The following is a 16,070-nucleotide window of genomic DNA, read 5'->3' as shown; positions in this document are numbered from 1 at the left end:
ATAGAAAATAATGTTGGCTGGGAACATGACGGCTCACAACAACTTAAGGAGGTTGTTGTAGACATCTCCCGAGTCCCTCATGTCAGCATGCATCCAAACATTCACAAAGTTTCCATTCCTGTCCGAATACCTGAACGAGTGTGATAAGGTTTTGAATGAAAATCAGTGTTTGCCAAATTTGCCTGATTGCGACATCAGGAATGACATTGCACACACCTGGTGAACCTGATGGCAAAATGACCTCATCTTCGAGGCCAGCGTCACCTAACTTGTCACTTCTTCTGAAGCAGCACAGCGCTGGTTGTGAAAGCACATGATATAAGAAATGTAAAGTCACTGCTGAAAAGCCATCACTGTTGATGTGAGTAAACTGAGGGAAAGGGCAATGCCAACAAATTGTGAGATAAGCAGGGCGTCTTTTCAGCTGGAATTCACCAGAACTCAGTTCCGGCACCTCTCAGGTGGACAAGGGAAGCATTCTTGGTGAGTTCTGGCACTTCTTTTTCTAGAAAAACAGCACTAGAGACAGTGCCGGATTTATGTATAAGCTAAACAAGCTATAGCTTAGGGCCCCACTCTCTTCCCCAAAAAAATTAAAGAAAAAAAAACACCTGGATGTACATTTCCAAAATAGAAGATAAAAATAAATAAAAATAAAACCTACATACAGCAAGTGTTTTGTGTTGGTAGGCTCCTATGATATAAGTAATGGACCCCGCCTGCTAGCCTGCTCCTTAAAATATCACTGGTTAGATACCAGTTCATAGCTGCCAAGTTATCCCTTTTTTAAGGGAAATTCCATTATGCTGAATAGGCTTCCTCGCGAGAAAAGGGGAAACTTGGCAGCTATGTACCAGTTAGGTCCATAAATTACCACATAGGATATATTCAACACACAAAAAACAGCAACAATTTGTTGTTGACAAAGGACAGCTGGACATATAAAGGCCCCATTACCTTCAGTAGCTTAGGGCCTCATCAAACCTAAATCTGGCCCTGACTGGAGATAAGTAATTGGAGGGCTTCATCCTAAAGAAAATGCAAAAACAGAAGAAGAAAGCAATGAAGTATGTTTTCTTGCTGGTACAGGGGTAATGCTTTCACTCTCATGGTAGAAGAAATAAACATTGTTCCTGGAACTAGAGGTAACCAGCAAATGCTTCCAGTAAGGCTTATTTCAAGGAATGAAGAGTACAGCGTTCAAGCCTATGACTCTAACCATGCATCTAGATGACTTCATTTTCAAGCAGATTTCGACCATGGAGGGCACCAGGAAGCTTGCTGCCGCAACTTGTACCGTACTACAGGTGTGATCGATGAGGGTGAAAGGAAGCAAATGCCTCAGGAAAAGACTACAAAAGCAAGAGAGGAATTGCAGGATTTCAGCAGATTCAAAGAATAGAATAGAATAGAATAGAATAGATACTTTATTGTCTTTGAACATAGTACAACAAAATTGAATGCCACCCCATAAAAAACAAAACAAAAACACAATTACAGCCACACACCCACACACCCACCACAATTCCCCAGGATCATATTATTTAGTTACAGCATTTAAGATGGCTATAGCTCTTGGATAGAGACTGTTTTTTAATCTATTCATTCTTGATTTAATTGTTCTGTATCTCTTGCCCAAAGGCAATGGTGCAAAAAGACTATATCCAGGATGATATTAATCCTGTAAAATTTGCTTTTTTAAGGCAATGGGAATTGTATAGTTCTTCCAGAGATGGGAGAGGATGGCCAATAATCTTTCGGGCTGTGGTTGTGACCTTCTGGAGCACTTTCCTATCCGTGACTGTGCAGCTGGAAAACCAAGTACAGATACAGTATGTAAGAATGCTTACAGTGTGTAAGAATCACATCGGTCTCAAGGCAATTCTAAAGAGACAAGGAAATTAGGTACCAATACCCAGCTGAGGAATGCAGGCATTGCACAAGCTCCATTTCCAGAGAATGGCGACAAGAGTATCAATGGATGCCGGGGTATCAACACTGTGCCAGAAGTGAGAAAGTCATGCAGTTTGTGAATGACAGAACAAGTGCACAGAACATCCCTGCGGAAGACCCTCTGGGGTATATTTCTTACCTAAAAGCACAAGCAGAATGGCAACAGATAAATCTCAGCAAGGCCAAATGTGTACTGTCAATATGTCTTCTCAGGGGATCAGACAAAGTTGGATTTTTGGGTGTCATCTTGTAACCCTGGTTTGAGTATCAATTACTCAGGTTTTTTTGGGGTGTGTGGGTGGGAAAAGTCATCAGAAGGATTAAGAATGCGGAAAGGGTGTTACGCTACAGCATGAGAATTAGAATGTTGCATGCACATCCCCATTTCTCTCCTCTTCTGCTGCAGTTCGCTCAGAAAGTCGTAGCGATTGCCAATGCAAGACAAATCAGGACCCTGGACAGCCACCGGTGGCCCTGCTGGCTGAGCTATGGAAGATGTTGTCTTGGCAAAGGTCTAGCAAAGACCTCATGAGCTATGAGAAGATGTTGTCGCAGCAAAGGCGGCTGGCAGGGCCTTCACTTCCAATGGCTCGGCTCTTGAAGGTCTGCAATCCTTAAAAGGCCTGGAATTTACTCCACAGTTCATGTTTACTGCATGGCTGTGGAACAGGAGATGCTATAGGGGAGTCATCTCTAGAACCTGATGATGATTAAGGATCCACATAATCAGTCCTCAGAAAGTGATTTTCTCTGAATGGGATAACTTGTGAGTCTTCTGATCCTGAGTTCTTGGAGTGAGACTGGGACTCAGGTGTGGGGGATGTCCCATCCTCCATCTGAGAAATGTTGAGTGGCAAGACCTTCTCCTTATTCTCTTCTTTCCCCTTCCTTCCCCGCTCTGCTCTGTGGATTCCATGGCTCTAAGCATCACAATTGTGTTAGATTCTAAAAGGAAAGCATGAGATCTAATGGCCAGCGGTGGGCAATGTATCACTCTCTTGACTCCATGTGCCATGGTTCTTGGTCTCAGAAGTTCCACTCAGATGAACTTTTCTACAGGACAGAAAGAAGCTGGGAGCTGACCAGTAATAGGTGTCCATCATACCTGGGACAGGGGGAATCAGTTTGTGCTGTTGTGCGTTCATGGAGTACTAACCAGAATTAAGTTGACATTTCTCAGAAGACATTTAATGCTTACTCTGACAGTTATGCCCATTCCAGAAATAAGTCCTCTTTGAGGAAAGTCCCGTACATTGTACATCTTAGTATCTTCCTCCTTGAAGGTTCCTCCTTGAAGCTTCTCAGCCTTTTGGCTAAGATCAAGTGTAGAAGCTTCCTCCTAGTAGTTGTTGTTGTTTTAGGGGGATTTGTGATGACTAGGGGCTTAATTGTATGCAAATCCAGAACTTTCAGTTTCTCATGTGGTGTTTGTTAATGCTCTGCTCCAGTGGGAAATAGTGCTGCTTTGCAATTATATACTGTATTTATAACGGTACTTTTATATAGGAATGTCCCTGGCACATTTATTGGAGGTTGCTACAAATTGGGTCTGAAAGAAATCAAGAGCACAATGTGGGTGCTGTTCTCTGGGAAGAGAGATTGACTGTTAAACCTTTCTGGAAACTGTAGTTCTGTGAAGGGAACAGGAATCTCCTAACAATTCTCAGCATCCTTCCCAAACTGCAGCTCCCAGAATTCTTTGGGAGAAGCCATGACATAAAGTGGTATCACAGTGTTTTAAATGTATGGCATGAGCGTGCCTTGGTGTCTGTTCTTTGCATCTGCAAATATGGCCGGCCCATTGTTTATGTTATATCTGGCCTATCACGGTGCCATGGTGAAGTTAGGTAATATTAGACTCTGGGTTAAAAATTACTTCTCCGTTCTTTAGCTGGAAATGTGCATTACTTCTAACTGTTATCAGCCAACCCTGCTGCTTTGGGGAGGCCCTGGACCTCTGTTGCAAAGTGTTCTCTTTGGGGCTGCTCTGGAAAAGTGCCTGGAATCTTCCACTGGCCCAGAATGTGACAGCATATCCTCCAACATTTCTCGGATGAAAATACAGGATAAAAACGGGTAAATAAGTAAAACAAAATGGCAAAATAACAACCCCACCCTTGCCACAGACACATTCAAAAGGCTGTAGAATATTAATCAGCCCAAGGCCTGGTTGAAGAGGAACATTCCATAACGATAATTTTACTATTTATACCCCACGCATCTTGCTGGGTTGTCCCAGCCACTCCGGGCAGCTTCCAACATATAATAAAACATTAATCTTTTTTTAAACAAAAAACAAAACCTGCCATATGCAGGATTGTCTTCAGATGGCTCAGGGGCATACCTGCCAAGTCTCTCGCGGAGAAATCCGGGATCAGCAGCCACGCGACACCGGAAGTTGCGTAGACGCAACTTCCGGTGTCACTTTGCCCATCTATGGGCACCAAAAATGGGCGGCGCTAGCGCCGAAAGTAACTTCTACGCATGTCCGGAAGTGCGTAGACGCAACTTCCGGTGTTGCTTTGCCCATCGATGGGCACCAAAAATGGCTGGCGCCGGAAGTCGCACCTACGCATGTCCGGAAGTGCATAGACGCAACTTCCGGTGCCGGCACCGGCCATTTTCGGTGCCCCTCGATGGGCAAAGTGACACCAGAAAAATGGCCACTGACAGGAGCCAAAATAAGGGAGATTAATGGGAGAGGAGCTGAAACGGTAAGGAAAAACGGAGTTTCCTGGGAAATACGGGGTACTTGGCAGCTATGCTGAGGGGTCGGATAACTCCATATCCTTCAACATTTCTCCCATGAAAATAGGGACATCCTAAGGAAAAGTGGGACATTCTGGGATCAAATCAGAAACTGGGACAGCTTCTCTAACTCAGGGACATCCCAGGAAAATAGGGAATTTTGAAGGGTCTGTGAAAGGAGCGTATCACTCTGCTGTTGAAACAATCGCACCGGCTTCTGACTGGTTTCCAGGCTGAATTCTTTTTTTAAAAAAATAAAATAAAGTTTATTAATAATTTGTACATATACAACAATTAAAAAAAACAACCAACAAGGCAAAAACAAGACACAACAACAAAATACCGAATACAAACAAAATCCCCTTCCCCTCCCCCCACCCCTGATCCTACCCCTACCCCTGTTCCTTCACAACCTAAATTAGACTTATCCATATTATAGTTGTTTTCAATCGCACACACCGTTTTATACAGTTTTATACAGTAGGTACTTACTTCTTTTTTATAACTTTCACTTAACAATAATAATAATACTAATAATACTAATAATAATAATATTACAATGTCAATGATATCTATATATGTATATATCTATATAGTTAATTTACTTTCTTCATATTCCTAGAGCTCTGTTGCATCAGAGAGGAGAGACGGTTTGTCTATATATATACTGAAATAAACGGTAAGTGATTCCCATTTCCTTACATTGTCCTCCAAATTTGCTTCTTTCAATATTTCATGTTTTCTTGCTACATTATAGTATGATATTAATTTTTGTAGCCAATCCTCCTTTTTTGGGATTTCTTGGGATTTCCATGCTCTTGCCACTAAGAGTCTTGCTGAGGTCACCGCGTAACTCACTACACATCTGTCTATAGGTTTTATGTCCTCTCCTAACATTCCTAGCAGGAAGATTTCTGGTTGTTTTTTAAAAGAGTATTTCAAAATTTTCTTCAATTCTTTATAAATTAACTCCCAGAATTCCTTGATAAGATCACAACTCCACCATACATGAACATATGTCCCTATTTCTTTACGGCATCTCCAGCAGATGTTACTTACACTTGGGTACATTTTAGCTAGTTTGGCCGGCGTTAAATGCCATTGATTTTGCATTTTGTATAAATTCTTTATCAAATCGTAATTAGGAGTAAATCTCGAATCTCTTTTCCATAATTGTTCCCATTTTTGTATGCTGATTGTCTTCCCCAGGTCCTGGCTCCATTTGATCATGTAATTTTTTGTTAGTTCCTCTTCTGTTTCCCATTTTAATAATATCTGGTATAATTTTGATATGTAATTTCCTTTGTTTTCAATTAAAATTTCTTCCAAATTTGACTTACTTTTTTCAAATCCCACTTTCTTATCCACTTGTAACCTCTGATTAATTTGAAAATAATCCAGCCACGTATTTAAATAATGCTTTACTTCTATATATTCTTTTAATTTCACTGCTCCTTCTTTTTCCTCCAGGAGCATACGGTATGTAGGCCAGGTACCGTCCATGTTGCGTCTCCTTACTGCCAATAACTCGGCTGGGGAAAGCCATCAGGGCGTTTTTGGTTCGAAAAATCTCCTATATTTTATCCAAACTTTCAGTAATGACTTTCTAATAATATGGAACATAAAAATGTTCCTCTTATCTACTCTATCTTTCATCATATAATAATGCCAGCCGTGTCCTAGCCCATCACCTTCTAAATCTAATACATCAAAATTCTTTAACTCTACCCATTCTTTGATCCAGGCTAATGCCGCTGAGTTGTGATAAATTTCCAAATCTGGGAGGCCATATCCCCCTCTATCCTTATGATCTATTAAAATCTTATATTTTATCCGGGGGTTTTTCCCGTTCCAAATGAATTCCGCGATGTCTCTTTTCCAATCACTAAAGTACTTCTCGGTTCCCAGCAAAGGGAGGTTTTGGAAAAGGAAATTCATTTTGGGTACCACGCACATCTTAATAACTGAAATTCTACCCATAAATGATAATTTTAATTTCCTCCATACGTCAAATTTCTTTCTAATTTCCAGGCTGAATTCAAAGCACTTCTAAAGGCATTTAAATCCATTTAATTTCTGCACCCTTGGATATCTGAAGGGTAGCCTCTTCTCTTAAACCTGCCTGGTTATTCAGATCATCTGCAGAGACACTCCTGAAATCCCTCCCCCAACCCCCCAGCATCTGAAGTATATCAAGTGAGGATCTCTAGTTCACAGAGAAACCTCCAGAGAGTGAAATTTTGGTGCAGAGACCCCAAGATTGCTGCCCAAATGTTGAGACATGTGACACATATAGGAGTTCTAGTTTTATGAAAGGCCCAGCCCTCTTAGACCAGCCCTTCCCCAAACTCGTGATCGCCAGGCACTGTTGGACTACAACTCCCATCAGCCCCAGCCCAAAGACTATGGGAGTTGTAGTCCAACAACACGGACTACCTGGCTTTAAGGTAAGTTACTTTGGGGCTAGCAGATATGTAGCAAATAATAATAAACATCTGGAGGGCACCAGGGCAAGGGTGGCTGTTTCAAAGCAAGGAGCCCTTTTCCAGCCTGAGAACTACCTTTTTCGGCCACCTTTCCCTGGTCAAAATGGACAAGGCCAGTGGCAAAGCAGGGTGGGGGCTAGAGAGGAAGTCAAAAACGGAAACTATTTTTGTGACAGTTCGCAAAATGTAAAGTGATGTTACGATTCTTAATGTGATGAATCCGTGGTTTTGTTCCTCAGGTTATCAGCTGATGTGGGAATTACTTCTTCCTTTTTCCGCTTCTGGTTTTCCTCAGACAATGAGGCGACTTCTCCTGATTGCTATCCTGGGGGCGGGTGGTAAGTGCTAAAAAGCTCCTCACTTACTTTTGCTACCAGATGCCCCTTTTTCTCAGCAAGCTGCCTTGTGCTGAGTCAGGCCCTTGGTCCCCCTCCGGATCGGTATTGTCAGCACTGACAGACAGCAACCCTCCAGTAAACTGGGCAGTATCCATTGATCTGATTGGACCCCACCCAGATACCATCTTTGGTTGAACAGTGGGCTAGAAATCATTTAAGTAAAAAGAAACAAAGAAAGAAAGAAAGAAAGAAAGAAAGAAAGAAAGAAAGAAAGAAAGAAAGAAAGAAAGAAAGAAAGAAAGAAAGAAAGAGAGCCATCCCAGCCCATCTTGTGCTGGAAAGGGTTTGATCCTGTCAGCGGCTGAGACATCCATCCACTGGTGCAGCCAGCAACCCCTTCCTACCTGCCAAATGTGGGTGGGCGGGCAGAGGTGCCCCCAGGGGGGTCCCTACTGGCAGAAGGCGCTGCTCCATAGGTGGGGAAATGGAGGGGCTGAGCCAGCCTGGGATCCGCTGGATCACGAGCGGGTGAGATACGTTGCAAAATCCAGCTAAGTGCAAATTTCGAAGGCTATCCGTGTTTCGATTTGAGCATTGCTTTGGAAATAGGGGCACCTGCCATGACATGTGGATGGCATTGAACTGCTCTCCTGTCCCTGGACCAGATCCTGGCCGAGGTGGGCTTTTTGCACTTTCTCACTCCAAAATGTGGACCATGACAGGGGACCCCCGCCTGTTTTCCTCCTGCTGCTGCTGCTTGTCCCCTTCCCAGCTCTGTCCGTCATCCACGGCAGCCTGCTCAACTTCAAGGTGATGATCGAGAGGATTACCCACAAAAACGCCCTCATCACCTTCAACGGGTACGGGTGCTACTGCGGAAAGGGCGGGAGAGGGAAGCCGAGGGACCAGACGGACATGTGAGTTGGCCGGCGTGACTCCCTGGGCCTCCACAAAGCCACCACGAGCCTCACTCAGCCAGACGGGGTGGGGGGCGGCGGCTTTGCTCACAGGAGCCCACCCAGGTGATGCCAGATATTCCTGGTAGGTGGGGTCTGGTGCGCCAGAAACCAGCGAGCGTCAACAACACATCTCTCCCTGTGATGCTGTCAGCGTACGTGGGTGAAGAAGAGGGCTGATTAACCAGCTCAAACCTAGTTCCCTCTGTTAGGACAGGGCTGGGGAAACCTCAGGGCTGAGGGCCACTCAAGACTGAACGCTACATCGCCACCTGGTGTCACAGTGTTATAACGCATTTAAAACACTCTTTTTGTACCGGTACTAGTGTAGCTGAGTTCTATATCAGTGTGTACAAAGATTTGTATCATGATATTGGCAGCTTTCTTTTCCATGTTTAGACTGTTTTTAAGGAAAGGGCTGGTGCTCTGCTGTTTTCAGTGTAGCTATCTGCATGATTTAATACCGTGTTTTTCACATTTTAAGACGTGCCTATAAAATAAGCCATGGCACGATTTTCATGCATTGAAAAAATACAAGACATACCCCCAAAATAAGCCATAGTGCTAAGTGCAGTTCTGGAGGGCCTCGCCAAAACACCCAGCAGCGCGCGCCGTGTGGAGCCCCAAGGCAGCGGGACCCAGCTGAAGCACCGACAAAGTGCCCGGCAGTGCCGCACAGAGCACCCCGATCCACAGGAGGAGGAGGAGATTCAAAGTGCTACAGAGCACTGCTGGGTCCCGCTGGCTCGGGGTGCTCCGTGTGGCGCTGCTGGGCACTTTGTCGGCGCTTCAGCAGGGCGCGCTGCTGGGTCCCGCTGGCTCAGGACTCCACGCGGTGCGTGCTGTGGGCCCCGCTGAAGCGCCGACAAAGCGCCCAGCAGCGCCATGCGGACCACCCCGAGCCAGCGGGACCCAGCAGTGCTCTGTAGCACTTTGAATCCTCCTCCTGCGGCTCGGGGCGCTCTGCACAGCACTGCCGGGCGCTTTGTCGGCGCTTCAGCGGGTCCCGCTGGCTCGGGGTGCTCCGCGTGGCGCTGCTGGGCGCTTTGTCGGCGCTTCAGCGGGGCCCACAGCACGCACCACGTGGAGTCCTGAGCCAGCGGGACCCAACAGCGCGCCCCGCTGAAGCGCCGACAAAGTGCCCAGCAGCGCCACGCGGAGCACCCCGAGCCAGTGGGACCCAGCAGTGCTCTGTACCAGTGGCTCGGGGCTCCATGTGGCGCGCGCTGCTGGGCGCTTTGTCGGCGCTTGAGCAGCAGCAGCAGCAGCAGCAACTTACCGGTTAGTAAAAAAAAAAGACACCCCCCCCCCCAAAATAAGCCATAGGCATATTTTATTGAGTAAAATAAATATAAGACGGTGTCTTAAAATGTGAGAAACACGGGTAGTTCTCTAACACACACATTTCTGAATGTATCTGAAGAAGTGTGCATGCACACAAAAGCTCATACCTATGACCAACTTAGTTGGTCTCTAAGGTGCTACTGGAAGTAATTTTTGTTTGTTTGTTTGTTTTGACCACGTCAGACCAACACGGCTACCTACCTGTAACACACATTTCTATTAACTGCTTAATTGTTTTTTTTAATTATTGCTTTTCCCTCTAGCTTTTAGCCATTTTCTATTTTAGGTCTAAGCCACCTTGAGTGCCTGTCTGGTAAACTGTGGGATGTAAATAAATATAGTAATAACAATATTTTATTTTATTTTTAAATGAAAGGTTAGCAGCTCAGTGGAGGGAGGGAGGGAGGACACCACCATTCTCAAAATCTCAACGGGGCTTCCTGCCAGCAGGCCTTCCTCCCCCTGCATTCTCCCCCCCTTTTCTCCCCCCCCCCAGGTGCTGCTATAAACATGACTGCTGCTATCAGGGTCTACACAGCCTGCAGTGCCACCCATATATTGATCACTACAGATACCTGATCATCAATGACGATATTATCTGTGGTGAGTGGAGGACAGAAGAATTTGGGTTTATTTTCCTTTGCCCACCTTCCCTTTAGGAGGCCATTCACAGAACCATTCCACAGAATTGTCTCTAGATATGCCCCCCATTTATTTCTGGTGGTCTTGATCAGGCCTGCCGAACTTTCCCTGAGCTGAACTTTACCTGGCTTTGCTTCTTGTCCTCCTGGAGAAGTTTAGCTTGGCCAAAAAAATGTCCTCAAACTCTGTCAATACTTGTTGCTTGCCTGGGTGGAGGATGGAGAGGGTGTGTGTGTGTGTGTGAATGTGTTTAGACACCGGCCTACGGTACAAAGGGAATTCTCATATGAGGTTCCAGTCAAAAGGAAGCTTTGCATGCTGCGAGTCTGACGTCTCCTCGCTGCTTTTGCCTCTGCAGAGTACAGAAACAATTCCCACTGTGCCATCCTGGCATGCGAATGCGACCGGCGTGCGTCCGTCTGCTTCCGAAGGCATGCCAAGACGTACAACAAGAAATACCACCGTTACCCCTACGTCTTGTGCAAAGAAGTCACCCCTCCATGTATAGGCGGCAAGAAGCCGAAGTAGGAAAGCCCGAGAAGCAGGCAAACCGGATGCAGGCTTGACGCAGGGGATTGCTTTGAGGGGGCAATCTCTCCCGTGGGAAAGAGGACCAGAGCGGAAATGTGGGGGGTTGTGTGTGGTTTTTCTGCGTGGATTCCACAGTCAGCAGCATTTATTGATCGGAATTTTTGAAATCTCTGCATTTCAAAGTTCACGTTTTGATGTCAAAGGGACGCTCCACACGAGCCGCATCATAATTTGCAAAATTGATGTGTTGGCGTCTGAGTGCTTCTCCTCGCCCCAAGGACTAAATCCAAGATTATCTATTGCTGGAAATGTGGGGCGGGCAGCAATAAACCATTATTTATTTATTAATCTGTTTATTAACATGAACAGTAGGGGGGTCTACCTATAAAATGGCTGTGTTCCGAGTCAGAACCTTGGCCCATTAAGCTACCTCTCCCATGGCGTCATCTGCAAAGTCCTTCAAGTCATTTACAAAGATATTGAAGAACACAAGGCCTGGGACAGAACCCTGTGGCACCCCACCTGTCCCAGGATGGCGAGGAACCGTTAGTGAGCGCTCTTTGGGTTTGGTCAGTTAACCAGCTGCAAATTCCCATAGCAGTAGCATTGTCCAGCCCACATTTTACCACCTTTTCTGCAAGAATACCATGGTATTCTAAGTATTGAAATCAAGATACATTACGTCCACAGCATTCCCCTGATCTACCAAGCTTGTAACTCAAAACCTATGCTTGGTTCTTAGTAGTCACAGCATTCTTTTCTAAGCATTCACAGAATGACTGTTTAATTATGTTCTATTACCTTTCTATCACCACCAAGCTGACCATCTGGCAGTTGCCTGGGTCTTCTCTTCCCGCCCCCCTTTTGCAGATGGCCCACTTCCAGTCCTCAGGGACCTTTCCTCCAAGAATTCTCAAAGATTATAGACCAGGCATCCACAAACTGCGGCCCTCCAGATGTTTTGGCCTACAACTCCCATGATCCCTAGCTAACAGGACCCGTGGTCAGGGATGATGGGAATTGCAGTCCAAAACATCTGGAGGGACGAAGTTTGGGGATGGCTGTTATAGACGAAGGCTCTGATATTACATCTTGGCAGGGTGTAGGGTGGGAAAGGGCCTTCCCTGTGGTGGCCCATAAGCTCTTGAAATCCTTCCCTGCAGAGGTGTGCCTACATTGAACAGTTTCTAGCAAATGCATGGCTTTACCCTGGTTTCCGACATTTGGGATTTATATTTTTTAGGACCAGCCTTATTTCTGTAATTTTGTTTGTAACACTGTCTTTTAGGTGTTGTAATAATCATATTCATCAGCAGCCAGTGACCAGGTTAGTACTTTATTTATTACACAGAGACAGGAAGTTTCCTCTCTCCTCTTGACACCCCGCAACGGCTTTAGTACAAAAAAACGTTAAATACAAAATACGCTTTTTCCTCTCGCACGCACGCACACACACACACACCTCTGTCCAAATGCTCTCCCACTCAAGTTATATATTAAATATTACAACTGTACAATATTTATAGGTGCGAAAGGAAAAATTGATTAGAGAAATAACAGCCCCCCAAGGTATTAGTAAGACAAAAAAATACCCCCACAAATGCTACATCAGTTATTTCTATTTGAGTTCACAGAATCCAAAGATTGTAGAGTTGGAAGGTATCCCAAAGTGTCATCTAGTCTGACCCCCCCTTCCGCAGGAATCACAGCTAAAGAATCCCTGACAGTGGGCCATTCAACCTCAGTTTTAAAAACCTCCAATGATTTATAGAATCATAGGATTGTAAGAGTTGGAAGGATCCCCCCAAAGTCCCCTCGTCTTATCCTCTGCAGTGCAAGAGTTGACAAGAGCCGTTGAATTGATCACCTGCAAACAGACACAGTTAGATCTCTAAAAAAAATTGGAAAAGTTCTCATGCCTTCCAGCTGGAATGCTGCCTAGTCAGTTGGACCCCCGGTTACGGGAAGAAAAATAAAAACTGAGTTAATTACAGGCCAAGGTTAGCCAATGTCAAACTATTAATTGTGAAAGATCAGAGGACCACAGCCATCTGATGGAGGATGCAGTGAAGTCTCTTCCCCCCCCCCATGGAATCATGTAGTTGGCATTCAAGAGCAAGACACGAGTCCTCAGAGGACGCAAGACCCCAGGCTTTGGTCACACTCATCTGCATCCACCGCCCTTTGTTTTTTGCCAAGAATAGCATCAAATATATCTGAGCCAATGGGCTCTTTGTCATGTTAAGTGAAAGGATTCCCATGCAAAGGTAGAAACACTTGGACTCAGTTGCCAGTTCTGTGCCACTCATGTGATAAAGAATCATAGGGTTGGAAAGGACCCAGAGGGTCATCTTAAGCACAACCCCCTGCAATGCAGGAATGATGGCAGCAAATGGGAATAAAATAATGTTTTTCTGGCTCCCTCTCTCCCTCTCCTACACATGTACATACACTCTTGCCCCCCATGTGCTACAACACGGCTGTTCATCCTGCAATAATGCCTCCTACACACACTTGACCACCAACTAACCTCCCCCGCTCCCTGCAGCGTCATCCCCCTGACTTGTGTAGACAACTTTGCCCTCCTCTGGCATCCCTCTGCACGCCATCTCCGTCAATCCTGCCGTCATAGAATCACAGAACTGTAGAGTTGGAAGAAGGGACCTCGAGGGTCATCAAATCCAACCCAGAACTAGTTTATTTAGCTGGATCAGACGGTTGGGTCCACCTAGCCTAGGACTATCTTCCTTCGGCCGGTGGTAGACCTCCTTGCCAGCCCACAACCTTAGAAGATTTGCCGATGGAGATACTCCTTGCCCAACTCCCCCCCCCCTGTGGCCCAGCTCTTCTCCTTTCCCCTGGAATTGAGTTGGAAGGGACCCCGAGGGTCATCCAATCCAACCCCCTGCAATGCAGGAATCACAGCTAAATGGGTATCTGAATGCTGGATCCATTGGTGGTGTGGGGAGTGGGTGGACGGATGGACAGCCCCTCAGAGGCTTTAGGAAGGAACATCCAAGATGGCTTCCCAGACATGAAGCACGCTGCTCAACCAGGAAAGGGCGCCGTCACGAGCGGAGACCTTTCTGCTCCCCGGGGCAGCTGAGCCTTGAAGAGCTGACGTTTCTGGACAAGAGGGGTAGAAGCTGCTCAGTTCGCAGGTGTTCAGGCACCTGGAAAAGCTCCTCCCCTCTAGCGAAGGCTGAAGCCACCCCACGTTCCAAGAGCCTCCAAGAGTGCCAGAAGCCCCCTTCAGATCTTTGTCTCTGGACCACTTGGGTCAAGTGCCGGGAAAGAGTCTCGGATCCTGGCCAGCTCCATGGCGCAGAGGCGGCCAAAAACTTTGTTGTACCAGTCTGGAGACCGTCCCCTGGAAAGACAAAAGAGCAGCAGGTTAGCAGGGGGGGGGGCATCTTCCACGCTGCACAAGCGGAATTCCCTGTTCATTGATACTGAGACTCCATCAAAGTCTCAGGAGGAGTAGGGAGATACCCGGGCAATCTGCAAGGGCTTTAGCTGTTGGACAGTGGAACGGACTTGGTGGAGGGCTCTCCTTCGTTGGAGGGTTACAAAAAAAAACAAAAAACAAAAACTGCTTTTGTTTATTTTCATGGTACAGAAGATAAGCTTTGACAAAACAATTGTCACAATAGTAAACAACAAGTAACTTGTCCTGATAAAATTGCAGACTTTTATATCATGCCATGCGTTAAAGTTTCATTGGACTACTCTTAGAGATCACGCCACATGGACGGATTCCTGCCACAGTCTGAACTATTGATGTATTCAATAAACATTTGCCATAAGTTATAAAAGGAATATGGACTGTGTTTGCCCTTTGCCGCTCTCACTTGGCATGTTAGTTTCTCAGCCAATGCTATTGACCATACTCTCTTATACCACGAATCAATGTTCAGCCCATCGCTAATTTTCCAACATCTGGCTATGTCCATATGAGCAGCAGTCAACAGAAAGGCTAAGAGGCCATCTTTAGTATAATCATGAGCAGACAGGATTCCAAGCCCAAGTAGTGAAAGTGCAGGGGACATTTCAATTGCTTTGTTAGTTGGGGGTTTTTAAGCAGAGGTCAGATGGCCATCTGCCAGGGATGTTTTAACTGAGATTCCTGCATTGCAGAGGGTTGGACTAGAGGACCTTTGAGGGTATCTGTCAGGGGACACACATACAGGGGGCTTCAGGGCTGTCGCAGATGAAAGAGCCCCAGCAGCGCCATGGGAGAGGAGCAGGGGAGGAGGAGCTGGGAAAGCCAGAGAGCGCAGAACAGCTGGAGGGAAGGCCGTTCCCTCCAATGCCAGAATTGAGGTGAGCGGCCACCTGTAGGGCTAGAGGGCGGCGCTTTGGGGTGCCGAGGCTTTTATGTTGGAAGAAAACCCGGAAGAAGCCATTGTGGGGTTCTGACACGGACTAGGCCAGGCATCCCCAAACTTCGGCCCTCCAGAAGTTTTGGACTACAATTCCCATTGTCCCTGACCACTGGTCCTGTTAGCTAGGGATCATGGGAGTTGTAGGCCAAAACATCTGGAGGGCCGCAGTTTGGGGATGCCTGGACTAGGCAGTCATGTTTGCTGAGTTCTTTGCACTGTAAATAGTATGCATAATAAAACCTTAAAAAGGAAGACGGAGTGGAGCATCTTTACTCGCGAGTAGCCGCACGCCTCTGACAGTACCCTTCAACTCTATAATTCTATGATTTTATAGGCTTGGGCAGACAGCTCACCTGAGATCTGCGCGGCAGATATGGGTCACTCTGGAGCGCCCCATCCCACAGGGCTCCATCAAGTACTGGGAGGTCAGGACCACTGCCCTGACCCCACCTTCCAGGGGCAACGTCTTATGGTCCAGGGATAAGGACACAAGGAGGCAGCCTCCTCGGGGCAGGTCCGAGCGCCATTTACTGCAAAGGAAAAACAAAACAAAACGGGTGAGCAGAAACAGTCAGGCTGTGGATCAATAGGGCAGGAATGGAAAAGAAAACTGCCAATATCATGATACAAATCTAATGTATGGTGCAATCACATTTGGAATCCCAGGTGTAGTTCAGGCTGTATCAT

General features: G+C 46.2%; 2 protein-coding genes across 5 annotated transcripts in view; one reads left to right on the top strand and one right to left on the bottom strand.

Moving 5' to 3' along the window:
* Nucleotides 1–8,149: 8,149 nt before the first annotated feature.
* LOC118086305 (basic phospholipase A2 PLA-B-like) lies at nucleotides 8,150–11,324 on the top strand (the record flags this gene model as incomplete). The annotated part of the gene is made up of 3 exons (XM_035117755.2): nucleotides 8,150–8,442; nucleotides 10,322–10,428; nucleotides 10,826–11,324. Coding segments are annotated over 3 exons (570 nt in total), but the record flags the coding sequence as incomplete, so codon positions are not given.
* Nucleotides 11,325–12,321: 997 nt separating this feature from the next.
* The window catches only part of STARD8 (StAR related lipid transfer domain containing 8), a 71,225-nt gene continuing 67,476 nt past the window's right edge, over nucleotides 12,322–16,070 (bottom strand). For all 4 annotated transcript variants that reach the window (XM_060276113.1, XM_060276112.1, XM_060276114.1 and 1 more), the window contains 2 exons: nucleotides 15,737–15,913; nucleotides 12,322–14,368 (listed from right to left, as the gene is read on the bottom strand). In XM_060276113.1, the coding sequence (XP_060132096.1) occupies nucleotides 14,251–14,368; nucleotides 15,737–15,913 (295 nt within the window). In that variant the 3' untranslated portion in view covers nucleotides 12,322–14,250. The remainder of the gene's footprint in view (nucleotides 14,369–15,736; nucleotides 15,914–16,070) is intronic.

Source organism: Zootoca vivipara, chromosome 6 (genome assembly GCF_963506605.1).
Source record: "Zootoca vivipara chromosome 6, rZooViv1.1, whole genome shotgun sequence".
Classification (NCBI taxonomy): Eukaryota; Metazoa; Chordata; class Lepidosauria; order Squamata; family Lacertidae; genus Zootoca; species Zootoca vivipara.
Note: the sequence above shows the minus strand (reverse complement) of the source record. Positions and strands in the feature narration are given on the sequence as shown.